The 16,686-nt window shown below is 41.8% G+C and overlaps 1 protein-coding gene across 2 annotated transcripts in view; it reads left to right on the forward strand.

Annotated features, from left to right (window-relative positions):
- The window catches only part of mst1rb (macrophage stimulating 1 receptor b), a 135,535-nt gene that overhangs the window by 44,152 nt on the left and 74,697 nt on the right, over positions 1-16,686 (forward strand). For both annotated transcript variants that reach the window (XR_007933921.1, XM_051921416.1), the window contains exons 3-5: positions 5,947-6,123; positions 11,106-11,231; positions 13,717-13,887. Coding sequence is in view for 1 of the 2 variants with exons in the window: in XM_051921416.1 (XP_051777376.1) it covers positions 5,947-6,123; positions 11,106-11,231; positions 13,717-13,887 (474 nt within the window). In the remaining variant the exon portion in view is untranslated. The remainder of the gene's footprint in view (positions 1-5,946; positions 6,124-11,105; positions 11,232-13,716; positions 13,888-16,686) is intronic.

A 16,686-nucleotide genomic window follows, 5' to 3' on the forward strand; every position in this document is an offset into this window, starting at 1 on the left:
GCCCACTCAGGTCTGCTGATGATCAACATCTGGTGATGCCACATCTGCGTGGCATCAAATCTGAGTCCAGATTCTTTTCATGTGTAGCTCCTGGCTGGTGGAGTGAGCTGCTCATCTCCACTAAAATCCTGAACCCCTGAGTGTGTTTTAGAAGCATTTGAAGACCCTCTTGTTTGGTGAATTTCTGTCTAACTGATATTAGCTGTTATTTTTTTTTATCTGGGAATTGTAACTTGCTGCTTGTATTTTGTTCTGAGCTCTTCATTTGTGACAGTTAAGTTTGTACCCTTGTCCTGTAACACAGTCCCCAAGGCTGATGTTCACTCGATTATGATGGCTTCTTCTGTAAGTCATTTTAGATGTAAATGCCTGCTAAGGCAACAAATGGTTTCTAAGGTAAACTAAAGCAAGATAAACTACATAAACTGAATGAATAAAATAAATATTAACTAGCCGACGCCCGCCGGTGTTAGAATAGGAACAGAAAATGGTGAAAAAGGAATTCAGAAACCAAGAAGAAATAAATACTTCTTGAAAGACGCAGTTGTGCATAGGTGTTTTGGTGGAGAAGACAGATAATGAGTCGAAAGATCTAACCCTAGAAAAAGCCACGTACAACTGACCGTGACTGAAGACTGGTATCAGGTCTGTGCTCTGGTCTTTGGGTATCCGACAGTGCTTGTAGAATTTCCGGCCAAGCAGGATTACATGTGAAAGTGATAAATAAATCAGGCTTTCCGAATTTATGTACTATGGCCATGGCATCCTGATAGTTTTGTTGCATGTATCTTGGACTTCCTGAAAATGTGGAAGGTAATATGATCATTTTGCCTACATGTACGTTGTTATTTTCAGCGTTTGCTTGCAGTGCGTCTGTATGTCCTTTGTATTGTTCCACGCGCAGATCTTGTTGATGTAATCTGAGATAGCTGAGACGCGCACCCTCTGTTTTAACATACGCATTTACGATGCACTGTTGGAATAGTTTGCCACTGGATTGCAAAATACTAAATGTATTCCTCGTTGCTAATCTGTACGCGTAAAATTAGCATTGAGTAAGCCTTATTCGGTTGGTGGTTCTTTTATTGGGAACATGTTGTAAATCTTTGTGCCAGCCAATGTCTCCGTAAGGGAATAAAAGTGGGTAAACCATAGGATCGCAATTCATATTGAGCGTGGAAATCTGTTTATAGGAGTTGCATATGGGATAGATGCAAGCGTCCCTTTCGGCAGGCGGTTCGCCATCTTCTCCAACGAAAATCACTGCAACATCGGTGTGACATGTCGGGGCATTGTATCGTCGTAAATCCTGCCTAGGGTTTCCCTTGAAAACCATTCATACAGATGCTGTTGGATTGGACTTTGTGATTTCATGCATGTGTTTGTATGATTTAGCGAAGGGGTTGATGGTTCTGAGCATGGAATCCAGCTGGAGAAGTAAATTTTCGCTGCATGCAGAGTTTGCTTTATTTTGTAAGTGTACTTTAGTAGCTTGCGCTGTGTCAAAAATATACAACTGCCCATATCCTGGAGAGGTAGAAGTGTTAGCGTATAGTGGAGAGATTTGGTGATAAATTTGCCCGTGTATTTTAAAACAGTATGGTCCGTGGCCAGGAGGTTGAGTTATCTGTGTACCCATGGAAGCAAACGCTAGAGAAGAGTTGTATTCTCAAATGTGTTCACGATAATTTTTAGCTTCTGATGTTTGCTGTGTAAGAAGCTGTTGTAAAGACACAGGTGGCTCCCGCAAAGGTGGTAAAGCTACTCTACCATTGTGGCAGCACCTCGAGTACTTGTTGGATGTATTACGCTCAGCAGGCCAGTATAGTGCATGACATGGAAGAGGACGAATAGGAATCGAGAAATGCTGTGTCAGATGCGTGTGGGCGGGACTGGTTTTGAAGTGGAAGCAGGACGAATCAGAAGAGAAATATATATGAGGTATCAAAAAAAGTGTATTTAGATAGAGGATCTAGTCCATCCATTTTCTCCCTGACTTTACCCAAAACCAATGTTGTGGTGGGCCAGAGCCTACAAATCCCGTCTTCCATTGATTATCCTTCTCACACCTGCTTTATCCAGTTCTGGGGATGGGCGCAGGAGTAAACCCTCCAAAGCACCAGTGGTTAGTCCAGTTGTCTTTGTCTTCATCTGTGATACGACTCACTCAGCATCACTCCGAGGGCCTGGAATCCACCAGCGGTCCCATGATTTATGGTTAAAACCATCAGCACATTTTTAATCAGATGTTGACTCTGCAGTTCGGTATTTATGATTCGTCAAACAACCCGCTGTCAATAATATAAAAAGTCCTGTTTTTAGACCAAGAGACGGATGAAGTGTGCAGTCAACGTAAGGCACAGAAGGGAGATGGGCTAAAGTGCGGCTGGCCCCGTGGTCATTTTATGCAGTCTTCTATTATAAGGTGTTGAGTTAAGGTGGCGAATCCCCTCAGGGATTTAAGCACCCGCCCCCACCCACCCAGAGGGCAAATGTCGGCATTTGTTTTCCTGTCTTCAGCGAGGACCTGGGAGTCGGCAGGGTTGTGTTTCTGTAGGTGTAACTTTGGCATGGATGAAAGACAAACTGGTGTATGTGCCCAGACTTGATGAGCTGTGCTTCATGGTTTCCTTTCCACAGGTTAGTTTGTGAAGGATCTCCTCAAAAGGCATTTACCGGTTCATTCAGTAGATAACTGAATCAGTCCTGTTTGGATTTTAGAAATCTTTTAGAAATCTCTTGTATAAACACAGACACTCTGTGATCTTGATAAAAGTGAGGTTGTTATCTGGCACATCTGCAGGCATAGGAGAAAACCGCAAAGCAGGATGGTTGTGTTCCAGCATTTCCCTTCCATTCAAGTACTGACTTCGTATTTTCTTATATTCTGTTGAGCTGGCGCCAGAAGTGGGCCCATTTATTGTTGCCAGTTTTGCCATAAGCCAGCCCCCCCTGGCCAGCACAACACTACTTGACTTCTCCAGTCATTTTCTGCCACAGATTTCAATTACATCATCTTAGCAAGTCATAGGGAAGCCAGCACAGGACAAGTCTTTCTGAAGGATTTGAAACTTTTTTACTCTGTTATTGAACATGTCATCCAATACTTTATTGCCTCTCTCACAGTCCAAAAAGAAAGGAATGCAAATAAGCTTTCTTGGGCTTCCGGTCAAAAAAAAAAAAAAAAAAAAAAGAGCCGAGCGAGTCTAGGAGTGAATTCACATTCCACACGCCTTTACGTCGGCCTCAAGCAGTAATTTGCTTGTTTTAAATGTGCTCAGCTATGTGTATGTCTTTCAATGGCTAAAGAGCCGACTCGATTTCAACACAGCCAGTGGGCACGTTTCAGCCTGCCGCTTTGACACCTGGCTGTCGGATGTGTTAGGTGGCTGACATGTCTGCCTTGTTCAGTTTTGTGTTCTTGTGTTCATTTTGATAGAACCTCTGACCCAGTGGGTTGTCCTCACATTACTTGGACCCTTGTTGGATTCCCAGCTCGGGTGCTTTTTTTTCCAAATGCTTTGTTTGTTGGCTTTCTGGGTTTCCACTGGAGACTCTTGCACAGTTATTGGTCATTAGGGACGCATACAGTGCATCTGGAAAGTATTCACAGCGCATCACTTTTTCCACATTTTGTTATGTTACAGCCTTATTCCAAAATGGGTTAAATTCATTTTTTTCCTCAGAATTCTACACACAACACCCCATAATGACAATGTGAAAAAAGTTTACTTGAGGTTTTTGCAAATTTATTAAAAATAAAAAAATTGAGAAAGCAGCAACAGAAAGGATCAGTGCACCTCGCCACCTCCTGGTCTGGTGTGGAATTAACTTCCTTTGAGCACTTTAGTGCATGTGTGTGACAAGGGCGAGGCTTGAAGTTTTCACTAAAGACAAAGATTAGTAGGACTCCTATGCCAGTGACATGGCAAAGATATGGTATTGGCAGTGTCTTCTTATGAAAGCCAGTGGGTGCACATTCTCTGCACGGGGTAATTCTTAAGGGTTAGCTGATGCTAACCGATATAGTAAAACTGCATGGGAGTTTGTTTTTTTTGTCCCAAAGACCACACACAACTAGTTATTTATATTGAAAGCATTTGATAAGGTGCCATATAAGAGGTTACACATCAAACTAAGAGAAGTAGGAATTCGGGATGCTGTGTGTAGATGGGGGCAAAATTGGCTAAAACACTGGAAACAAAGGGCTACGGTGAGGGACCACATTAGAGTTAGCTGATGTTAACAATGGTGTCCCGCAGGGGTCAGTGTTAGGGACGCTGCTCTTTTTAATAGTTTTAATCTGATATTTATATTCCTATTCAAATCATATCACTACACAGAATGAAAATACCCCAAGTGAGAACTGAAAGACCCTTATCTGGATACAAAAGGTGTTTACAAGCTGTGATATTTGCCAAAGGGGGTCTTACCAAGTACTGACCATATCAGATGTCCATACTTTAGCTTCAGGCCCTTTTCATTTTTATTTGGTATTTTGTACCTGTGAATGATGGAAACAAAAATGTAATCTTGCTTAAAATATTAAAGAAATATCACTCTGACACTGAAAGGGTGGGATAGGCAGCGTACGTCGCTCGCCCCATCTAAAGCCTGTGTCAGAAGCTGGCAGTCTTTATGCTCCAGTGCTATGGCTTCTGCCAACTCATATATTTAGTTATTTATTTATTTAATTTATTTATATATATGTATGTGTGTGTGTGTATATATTATATGTGTATATATATATGTATGTATGTATGTGTGTATGTATGTGTGTATATATATATATATATATATATATATATATATATATAATATATATATATATATGGCATGTGGTAACAGGTATGGAACCTTCCAGTTAATTACCTGATACCCACAAGCTGGTGTCTCTTAAACACCACACAATTAGATTTTCAAATCAGGTAATTAGTATTAAACATCAAGTTCCCCGCAGAAATCTGTAAGCCAGCAGCCATGAGAAATTAAAATTAAAGGACTAGTTGGGCCCTGAGATGATATTTTAAACAAGTTTTTTAGGGTCATTTTTGTTCTAAATTTAAACTTGATGTACTTCATCTCAAAGAGCAAGATAAGAAGGCCTTTACTTTACCATATATAGCAGTGGTCTCAAACTCGGGTACTGGAGGGCCACAGTGGTTGCAGGTTTTCATTTTAACCCTTTTCTTATTTTGCTGCTTATTAACTTCTTTTGAATTTGTTTTAATTGACTTGTTTTTTTAGATTTGTTTCCCTGAATTGCTTGCGGGAGGCTAGGGGGCGATGTTGCTCCGTTAAACCCAACAGACAGATGATTGACACTGGATAAAAACCACCAAGAAGATCTTTAATGATTTTTCTTCTCGATGTAGTGCCCAAAAGCACCTCTGTCACCGTACACAAGCAAAATAACCACAATTAGCTCGCTCTATCTATCTATCTATCTATCTATCTATCTATCTATCTATCTATCTATCTATCTATCTATCTATCTATCTATCTATTATGGTTTTGTCTGTCTGTCTGTTAAATATATGGTTTTGTCTGTCTGTCTGTCTCTCATATCATATTATATTATGTTGTATTATGTAATATTATATAGTGCCTTTCATATCTAACTATCTGTGTGTTTGTCTATTATAAAGTTGTACAAAGTAATATAAAAATGCATACAAAATTATTTCCTACAAAGCCACCCTTTCAGAAAGACTTCCCAGGTCATCAGAAGACTTAAAAGGAGCTGTAAAGCTGCTTGTTTGACAGTAGAGTTTTCTACACTGCTCAGTACTACTAGCATGTTGTGGAGTGTTTATTTTCTTGTTATAAAATAAAATATCTTTGATTTTGCCTCACAAATCTGAACAAGAAAATCCTATATAAAAAAAAAATCATTTTGGAGTAACCCAAATTTCCTCAATTTTTCCACTTCTTTTGTGTTTCTAGGAGCAAGCCGGAACTCCAAATTGTCGTCAGCATCCAACGTTCATTCCTGGATCCATTAATCGATTAGATTATTTTAATGGGAAAATGACAAATGTCTTGTTTACGTCGATCCTTGTCACGGTAATTGAAGGAAAGACGGTGGCTCATATCGGGACGTCAAATGGGAGACTTTTTCAGGTATGTTGAGCACTGTTGCCAAATGGGACCGTGTCCTCTATATGAACGTAACCTCAAATCACGTGTCTACTGTCTTAACTTCTTTGACTGTTTGTTGATTAGGTTCATTTTGGAATGTTTGTTCAAGATTTACTACATATGTCGAAGTTAGTGTATCCAGATCATGCCTGATAGCACCAAGAGGATGCCCCCTTCGTTATGTAAGATTAGGGGGTAGAGAAAATCGTCATTTCTCACAGGACACTGCTGTTCGTTTCTTGCCACTTCGTCATGTGTTTTGATTGACCCGATCACAAGTGAATTTACACCTGTTACGTTTCCTCTTTCATTTGCTATATAATTGCGTGTGTGAGGGGCATGTATCAGGTGCCTAATCAAATGTTAGACTTGATCTGACCATAAATGATTTGTCGTCAACTTTCTGCTCATGTATGTAGAGGAGAGAATGATTTTATATTCAAAAGGGATTTCTCACTACTGTCAGGTAAGTTGCCAGCATATGCAAACATCTATTATGGAAGCAGAAACTTTTTTCACTCATGATCTGCTGTTTGTAATCGATTCCAATAAAAGTTTTGTTGATCAGCACATTTCAACATCAGGCTTTTGAATCATTATTTACAATAAGTGCAAAGCAAGCCGGCAGCTCATCATAACTGACAGCAGACCACATGTGCACCTTGTAATTTGGTTTCAGTGTTGATGAGTTGCTGTCGATTAACGAACACACAGAACCTCTTGAAGTGATCATCGCTAAATGATCAGCCTACCTTATGCCCTGAAGATCACAGAATGGCGGCTTTGAAAAGTGCTCAGAGCTTTTGTTATACCCTGCAAATTTACAGTTTATGCAAAACCACTTTTGCATTTTTCACTATCAATAGAACTTGACTCTACAATGCTACCACTGGCCATTGTTGAAGAACTGCCACAATTATTCCAGCTGGTGGAATGAGCTGCCCACTTCCATTTGAAATTCTGACTTGCCTTCTTGTGTTTAAGAAACATTTCAAGACTTTTGTTTGGTGAATTTCTGTCGACCTGATATTAGCTGTTAGATTTTGTAACCTAGGAATTGTACCTCACTTGTATTTTGCTCTGAGATCTTCACTCGTGACAATCTGTTTTGTAAACATGTCCCGTATCACTTGTTCCCAAACAATCCTCCAGACTGATGTTTACTTGATTATTTTGTAAGTTGCTTCGGATAAAAGCATCTGCTAAGCAAATAAATGTAAATGTATCATAAAACAACAAGTGACCTTTCTTCTGCATGAACTCTCATTCCAACAGCCCATATTTGGCTTTCACAAATGCTATCCAACTGTAATCTTCCTCGCTGTTCACAGGAGATGGTTAAACTTAGCAATGGTGGAGTGTGTACAACTAGTGGACGAGATATCTCAGGGATAATGGTGATAGAATTACAGATTAGCAAATCTACCTGCAGGAATGTTTCTTTAGTGCTCTTAGGTCATTTCTTGTGACCTGGAGACCAAAAACTGTATGCAGTGCTCCAGGTGAGGCCTCACTAGTGCATTATAAAGTTTAAGCGTAACCTCCCCTGACCTGTACTGTACACATCATGTTTTAAAACACAACATAGAATAGAATATCTTTTATTGTCATTGCATTGAGAACAATACAACAAAATACAGCACTCCCAGAGATGCTTTCATCACACACACACACACACACACACACACACACACACACACATATCCTCCGACATACACAGATAAAAAAAAACTGATTGGGTTTGTAAAACACTGGACCAGCTCTACACCCTGGCCAGGATCCTAGAGGGAGCATAGGAGTTTGCCCACCAAGTCCACATGTGCTTTGTGGATTTGGAGAAAGCATTCGACCGTGTCCCTTGAAGCATCCTGTGGGGTGTGCTCCAAGAGTACGGGGTACAAGGCTTGTTGTTACGAGCCATTCAGTCCCTGTACAGGAGGAGCAGGAGCTTGGCCTGCATTGCCGTAATAAGTTGGACTCGTTTCCTGTTGAGGTTGGACTCTGCCAGGGCTGCCCTTTGTCACCGATTCTGTTCATAAGCTTTATGGACAGAATTTCTAGGCGCAGCCAAGGAGCGGAGGGGGTCTTGTTCGGTGACCTCAGAATCTCATCTCTGCTATCTGCGGATGACGTGGTTCTGTTGGCTTCATCGGACAGTGACCTCCAGCTCTCACTGGAGCGGTTCGCAGCCGAGTGTGAAGCGGCGGGGATGAGAGTCAGCACCTCTAAATCAGAGATCATGGTTCTCTGCCGGAAAAGGGTGGAATGCTCTCTTCGGGTTGGGAGCACAGTACTGAATCAAGTGGAGGAGTTCAAGTATCTCGGGGTCCTGTTCACAAGTGAGAGAAGAATGGGGCGGGAGGTCGACAGACAGATCGGTGCGGCATCTGCAGTAAGGCGGGCTCTGCAACGGTCCGTCGTGGTGAAGAGAGAGAGGAGCCAAAAGGCGAGGCTGTTGATTTACCAGTCGATCTACGTTCCTACCCTCACCTATGGTCACAAGCTTTGGGTAGTAACCGAAAGAGCAAGATCGCGGATACAAGCGGCCGAAATGAGTTTTCTCCGCAGGGTGCCTGGACTTTCCCTTAAAGTTAGGGTGAGGAGTTCAGTTATCCGGGAGAGACTCTGAGTAGAGTCGCTGCTCCTCCGCATTGAGAGAAGTCAGTTGAGGTGGTTCGGGCATCTGGTCAGGATGTACCTTGGACGCCTCCCTAGGGGGGTGTTCTGGGCATGTCCCACTGGGAGAAGGCCACGGGGCAGACCCAGGACACGCTGGAGGGATTATATCTCCCAGCTGGCCTGGGAACTCCTCGGGGTCCCCCCAGAGGAGCTGGGGAGAGGGAGGTCTGGGCTTCCCTACTTAGGCTACTGCCCCCACGACCCGACTTTGGATAAGCGGTGGACAATGGATGGATGGATGGATTTGTAAAATAATGTAAAAAATTATAATTGAAGCGCATAAAATATTAAAAGTGCATTCAGTAATTGCACACAGTTTCGCACATGAAAACAAGTCCAAGATGGTGAAAGTAGGGACAATGTGATAGAGGGTGGAGAATTAAGTTCTTGGATGGCTGAGGGGTAAAAGCTGTTCCTCAATCTTGTGGTACGACACTTCAGGGCCCTGTAGCACCTTCCAGAGGGTAGCAGTGTGAAGACGTGATGGAAAGGGTGAGTATTGTTGCTGATAATTCTGCAGGCCTTGCTGTAACAGCATGACCTGTAGCTGTCTTTCAGAAAGGAAGGAGGGCGAGTCCAATGATTTTTTTGTGCTTTGTTGACCTCCTTCAGGAGGGCTGCCCTGTCTGTCTCTGAACAGTTTCCACACCATGCCAGGATGGAGTAGGTCAGTAAGCCCTCTATTGAACAGTGATAAAAAGTCTTCAGCAAAGTGGCAGAGATGTTGTCTTTCCTCAGTATCCTAAGGAAGTGCAATCTTTGTTGGGCCTTCTTCACTGTTATACTCCAATTTAGGTTACTGCTGATGTGGGTCCCTGGAAACTTAAAACTGATCACCTGCTCCACCTCTTGGTCTCCTGTCCTGAGTGGCAGGCGCACATCCGGTTTCCGTCTGAGATCCAGGAGGAGCTCCTTTTGTCTTTTGGATGTTTAAGGGCAGGTTATTTGCCGCACATCATCCTGTCAGTCTAGAGACTTCATCCCTGTAAACATCTGTTGTCGGCTGAGGGAAGGACAGGACTTGAAAGAAATGTTGGGGTACCAGCCAGCCCACCCCATTTACTTGCCCCCAGAAAACTGAAAATAACAGGCGCCTGATAGAGTGAAGGGTTGACAAAACAAAGTTTAGCCGTTGGCTTCGAAACGATAGGCTCTGGAGAGCGGCCCAGTCATAGGGTCGGAGCTCCATAATGTGGATAACTCATCTCCTGAATGGAACGGCACCCTTTGAGAGTGTGCTAAGAGAGATATGAGAGTTAGCAATCATGCTCTCCAGTGTCCTGGAGTTGTAGTGCTTAACTCGAACGAGCCCGGAAGGTGATCCTTGGACGCACATGTGCTACACAGCCTATTAAGCCAGATTTATACATGACACTCATAACTCTTACGTGCATGCATCATGGCTGTCACGTTTCCAGCACTATTTGACATGTCCTCTGAGTACGTCATCAGAAATTAACATTCTGCATGCACGAGTTGCAGTACCAGCAAAAATTTGGGTAGCATAGTATGTTCAAGTTTTAGTATGTGATATCATCATTGTTGTTTACTATCAATACAGCAGAACGCATCGAGGAAGAACTGATAGAGTAGGTTGGGAATTATCGTCATCTTTACGATTGTGACGACTCCTCTCCATGGTGACAACCATGCATGTCAGAACAGCCGGCATCAAATCACCTGCTCTTTGAAAGTGGATGTGGAAATGTGCAAGACAAAATGGAAACAAATTCGAGACAGATATTTCTGTGCCAAGTGGAAAATATCCGATAAAAGAAATGGGGATTCGACCCAGTTTGTGTTTTGTCTCTGTTGCCGTCTTTTTTTGCACTTTCGTAACAGCATCAGAATGCAGTGAAGTTTTATCATAAACGTGTTTCTTGTCTCGTCCCACAACACAGTGAAACTGAATGTTGTTTTCTCACTGTGATGATGTCTCACACTGCCACCTGGCGGAATCCTCCAGATTTATTTAAAGGAAGCATAGTCGGTACACTGTTTACGTAGCAGCAGCGTCCTAAAGTGCGTGTGTTGCGTTACATCAAGTATGTCCCACCCCTTAGGGGTGTTTTGATGGCTTCTGGTCCACTGTTTCAATAGTGATAGTGATACGTCCACTATGTACTTGTCGGTCCTTTTCATAATGTCCCAGACCCTTTGTTCTTTTCAGATTCTAATTAAAAGAAGAAATTGGTTGGGACAGAAACCTGCAGCCGGGACTGAACCTGAATATCCCTGGCTTATTATACTGCGTCTTTAATACATCTATTTTGTTTAATTTTCAGGCAGTTCTCCAAAGATCGACACAAGTTTCCCCCTTTGCTAACTACACTCTGGATGAGAAGTATCCGGTTTCGCCAATTGCAGCTGGACTGAATGCAGACTTCCTGCTGTTTGTAACTGGTAATAAGGTAGGTGCAGTGGTACTTTCATTTTCTTCTTCGAGTTACGTCATGGAGAAATGTATAAACATTGCTTATTGCAATTTATTAGACAGAAAGAAAAAATAGATTGAGAAATGTAAAACTCGTCTGTCGGATTTTAAGCCATCACTCTTGACTACGCATTGCTTTAAAAATGCAGACTGTATGAGCTCCAAGAAAGTGACTGTGTTCCTGAAGGACTACATTTCATTTTGTTGGACATTATCACTTTACTGCTTTAGCTTGGAGTATAATTGTGTCAACACATGACTGTCCTTTTAATGTGATCTCAATCCAGAAGGAATGTTTTAGTCATCCCTCGCATCTGCCAGTCCATTACTGAGTATTGTGAAAGAGAGGAAAGCCTAGAAAGGCATAATGCAAGTTTGGAAAAGTCTTTGCTTTTGTTCTCATGTTGGGTATTTTTATTATAATGGGAGTAATTAGGGGATTAGTAAAATAAATATTTTTAATGCTGTGTCATAAATCTATTGCTTTTGAGAAAGTGTATTATTTTAAGGATGGATAAAATATACTGTGTGCATATGGACTCCAATATAACATAATTCTTAGGGAATGAATAAAACAACAGCAAACTTTATTATGTTTGCTGAATAAGGCCCCTCATGGTGGCTCAGAGGTTAGCACTGCTGCCTCATGCTCCCCAAAATTCTGGGCTTGAATATTTTTTGCAGAATCTGCCTGTGTGAAGTTTTCCTGTCCTCCATGGGTCTGCAGGGTTTTTCTGTAGACACTCCGGTTTTCTTCACACCTCCCAAAATCCTGAAGCTTCAGTTAAATTGACAGCTGTGAATCGGCCTTTGAATGAGTGAATGTGGATATGCCCTCTGGTGGACTGGCATCACAGAGTGGCACCCTGCATTGTGCCAGATACTTTTAAAGTAGTGGGCTCTAATACCTGAAACTGGATCAAGCAGTTTCAATAGATGGATGGATTACTTTTAAGAACTGGTGATATAAAATAGCATATCTATTTATTCCATCCACACATCCATCTTCTACAGCTTATCGGGGTCCACGTCATGTAGGCAACGTTCTAATGAAAGATATGTAGATGTCTTTTTTTCCCCCCATCACCTTCTCTAACTCCTCTGGTGGGTTATATCAAAGCGTTCTCCAGCCATCTGACAGATACAGTATAACCGCTCCAGTGAGTCTTGGGTCTGTCTCAGGTTCTCCTCCCAGCTTTAACTCTGCAGGGGAGCGCCCAGGAGGTATCCTAATCAGATTCCTGAACCGCCTCAACAGGTTCCTATTGATGCGGAGGAGCAGCAGCTCTACTTTGAGCTCCTCATGAATGTCTGCACTCCTCACCCTCCTTCTAAGGCGGAGTCCCAACACCCTGTGAAGGAAGCTCATTTCTGCCCTTTGTATTTACGATGTGGTTATTTACTACCCAACGCTCATGGCCAAAGGTGAGAAAAAGAATGTAGATTGACTGGTAAATCGAGAGCTTTTCCTTTTAGCTCCGCTCTCTATTCACCACAATTAACCAGTACAACATCTGCGAAACTGTGGACGCTTCAATCCTGCGGTCACGGAACTGGACCCTCTCACTCTTTTAGGTAGCTCATTCCCGTTAAATCGATCGCTTACTGTTGCCACTGTGGCGACTCTGGTGGGTTTGCCCTTCAGCTGTGCTTTGTCATTTGGATTATGAAATGGGAGCTCATCCTGTGGGTGACTGATCCCCAGGCTAATGGAACTTGCCAGCGAAGTTACGCACTTCTTGCAGCAGGTTGATGGCACACATGATCTGAAAACGCAAAATGTGCACTATAGCCAAGTCGCAATGAAACGGAACAAAGTATAATTTTTTTTCCTATAATGAATCCCAAGTCAATACGTACCCCCATAACCTCCCAAGTGTAGATGCTTTCCACGGGACTAGGATAGAACATTAGGGTTAGGCTAACCCTAATCCTAATTATTCCTAATTTACAAGCATTTCTCCACCCATTATTGATATTTCGAAATGAAGATGTGAACTTTTTAGACATTGTAAAGCCCCATATCCCAACAAATACTGTACAAATTTCACTTGTCGGCTATTTTAATTTGAAACATTCTTCCGAAAAATGTCTCTATGGCTAATATAAAATGATGAGAGATTGTAAATGGTTGAAAATGTGGAAAAATGATGTGTTTGCATGGCCATAACATAAAGTTCTCAAATCTGCCTAACTGATGCTAGAGACTGTTCCTGAGCAGGGCACAAGTCTATTACAGGACATACTCACACTCATTCTCATACATGGTCGGCTTTGGAAGTCCTAGGAGGTTGAGGGGTGGGACCCTGCCAGGTCCAAGAAGGTTGAGCAGATCCTGAGGTGACCTGGTAGTTTCGAATTATCTATCCAAACACTTTTGTTTATGTGGTAATCAAATGCTGCTATTTCAAAACCTGGACTTTGTTCATTGCGCTCTAAAGACTTTTTCAACTCCCCCACAGATAACAAAGGTACCAGAAAGAGGACCCGGTTGTCGTCACTTCTTGACATGCCCGAAGTGTGTTAGTGCACCTTCTTTCATGAACTGTGGTTGGTGTGGTAACGCCTGTACTTGGCGTGAAAACTGTTCAATGGAATGGAGGAACTCCTCTTGCGCACCTGTTATTAAGGCGGTAAGTGGACACAAAGCTACTAAAATGTCACATGAGTTCACATTGTTATTCATGTTTGTTTAGAATTATTTTTCAGATTCATAAGGCTGCTATTGTGTTCTCAATATCTACCGGAGACTTCTGATGAATGGTGTTGGGTGTCAGGTACTAGCATTAAGATTGTGAAGTCTTCAGAAAGTTTTAATGACCCACTTTATAATTAATAACTGAGTAGTTTTAGGATTAATGCTGGTTGTTGTCAAAGCAACTTTGATAGATCAACACCACATGTGCTATTAGCCTTTGTTGACTGGCATTAACCGGGTATATTCATATAATAAGTTATAGTAAGAAAGTGTATTTGTACGTGTTTTTCTAAATGTTGACCCTTTGGTCACTGATGGCTGAAATGTGAATGTCCCATCTGCCATGTCCACTCCCTTTCAATCAGTTTCTGTCTTCTCATGAATTGGGAATTTGTTCTTTTTTGTGTAGGATTGGAATCCATTGTTGTGGTCGCTTCTTGCTGGGCTGGAGACATGAATGTTACTTCTCTGTATTTCCTGGTTTAGTGTAGTTTCACAAAAAAGATGTTTAGTCCCACAATAATAAACTTGGATGTGTTGTGAAAGAATTTCATCTGTGGAAAGCATCTACAGTAGGGGGACCAGGGGCCACTTGGGTTTCCAGACATTGCTGCAGGTCTCTGTATTACAGGAGGCAGCACCAGTGGTGGGATTCAGTAATGTTACAAAGAGGATTAAAAGTCGATTCATTGAACGTTGATTTAAAATTAATATAAATCATGATATTTTACATTGGACCAATAGCAACACACATGCAGAATATCATAAAATCAGTTCAGATGTTATTTGTGTGATTGGTGAACAAATAGACAGAAGACACATAAAGAAACCAGGGAGGACCTCCCCTGACAGCACCCTGTAATGGCACTCAGGGACCCCAACACGGCTGTACTTCCAGAATCCAATATCCATTTATCCAAACTGGAACACCTTGGGAGGACCACTGCCACCTGTCCTATAGGGGATGGAACTGCTCCTGGCCACCGGCTTCTGCTCGTCCTTCCCCTGGTACCTTCCATTTGGCAGGAGGTCATGCTGTAGCCCGGCCGGGATGCCGTTCTGTTCCTCCATGGCACTCACAATGGATAGCACAGCAAGTCTGAAATAATGGCACAGATTTGTTTAAACACACAAGAATGAAAATCATCTCCAAACTGATTAACAGAAATGGAAGTTAAAAATATCTGGTCATTAACAATAACTTATGTAGTATGTGCTCAGATGGTATAGTGAAGTTATATGCCTCCAGCTGTGCAAGAAGTTGTTACCTCGACCAAATGGTTATTTTCAGCACATGTTCATGTGGTTATTGTGTGTTGGGGAGGACCTGTCTGTACTCCATGATTATCTATCTATCTATCTATCTATCTATCTATCTATCTATCTATCTATCTATCTATCTATCTATCTATCTATCTATCTATCTATCTATCTATCTATCTATCTATCTATCTATCTATCTATCCATAAATGTTAGATTATCATATTATTATTTTCATTTTAAGTTGTTTATTTCAGTTGTACAGCATCTGCTTTATTTAATTCAACCAAAACGGCAAAGCTGACTTGAGTTACAGCAACATATGAAGTGTAAGCACCACCCTGGGTTAAGTTGTACCTGTTATTGTGTAGCGGGGCTACATAGTTAGTGTTGTCAAATGTCAGTACTGGGTGCGTCTCGTTTTCATTTTCCCGTTTGCTGTTTATGTGTGTGTATCAGTAAATGCCGTCCCCGTAAAGGGGGACGGATGATGGAAGAAGACCACAACCTCTAACCTGGAAAACACCTGTTCATTATTAATCAATTACAGCCATCACAAGGACTGTTTAAGCCATCAGGAGGGAATAGCCAGGGAGAGAAGAGAGGAGAAAGGAGACCATTTGTTGTCAATCACGTATCCACCTACTTGCTGTTTTTTCACATCGTCACCTTTGCACCAGTTTGTTTTTTATTTTACCGGTCTGTCTTCCATCCTTCATCTGCTGAGACCCCAGGGTCGATTCGTCATCCACCATACGCCGAGGAATCACAGTGATGTTGCTCCAATTGCCGGGAAAATCAAACAACGCATTTATCTCTAGTTCAGACATCCGTATCCAGGACAGTTTTTATAACCGGACTGAAGTTCACAATCATTTCCGGATCTCATTCATTTTTTTGTTATTCGTGTTGTTTGTTATATGTTACAGGGGCAAGGGAGGGTTTTGTTGTATTTATATATGGTGGTGTCTCGTTGTTGATGTGGTGGAGGGATATTTATATATGTTTCTATTTTTGCATTTGTCTTGTTGTTACATTTAATACATTTAATCAGTTTAATTTTACATATCTGCTTTTGTGAGTTTATATTTACACCGTCGATTGTGGGGAAAAGTGTACTTTGTTAGAGGTACGGCTTGATAGTTAGATTCATCTCAGTAAATTATCCAGGCCACAGGTCTTGGAGGTGTAGCTGCCGGCTGGGTAAGGGGTCGGCCGTTACAATTGTATTCAGTAGTAAATTTAAAAATGAACTGTTAGCATGAAATGATCTTCACACAACAGATGACAGCCAGGAGCAGGATGTTCTTAGAGGTTGTAAGTGGTTTGGACAAACAGACGTGCCCGTTCACATAATTTCTTTACAATGTAATCAGATGTCTTCACTTTTTTCACATTTTGCTTTGTTGCAGCCTTGTGCTAAAATCGTTTCAATTAATTTTTTCTTTCATCAAACAACACTCAGTACCCCAT

Source organism: Erpetoichthys calabaricus, chromosome 18 (assembly GCF_900747795.2).
Source record: "Erpetoichthys calabaricus chromosome 18, fErpCal1.3, whole genome shotgun sequence".
NCBI lineage: Eukaryota > Metazoa > Chordata > Cladistia > Polypteriformes > Polypteridae > Erpetoichthys > Erpetoichthys calabaricus.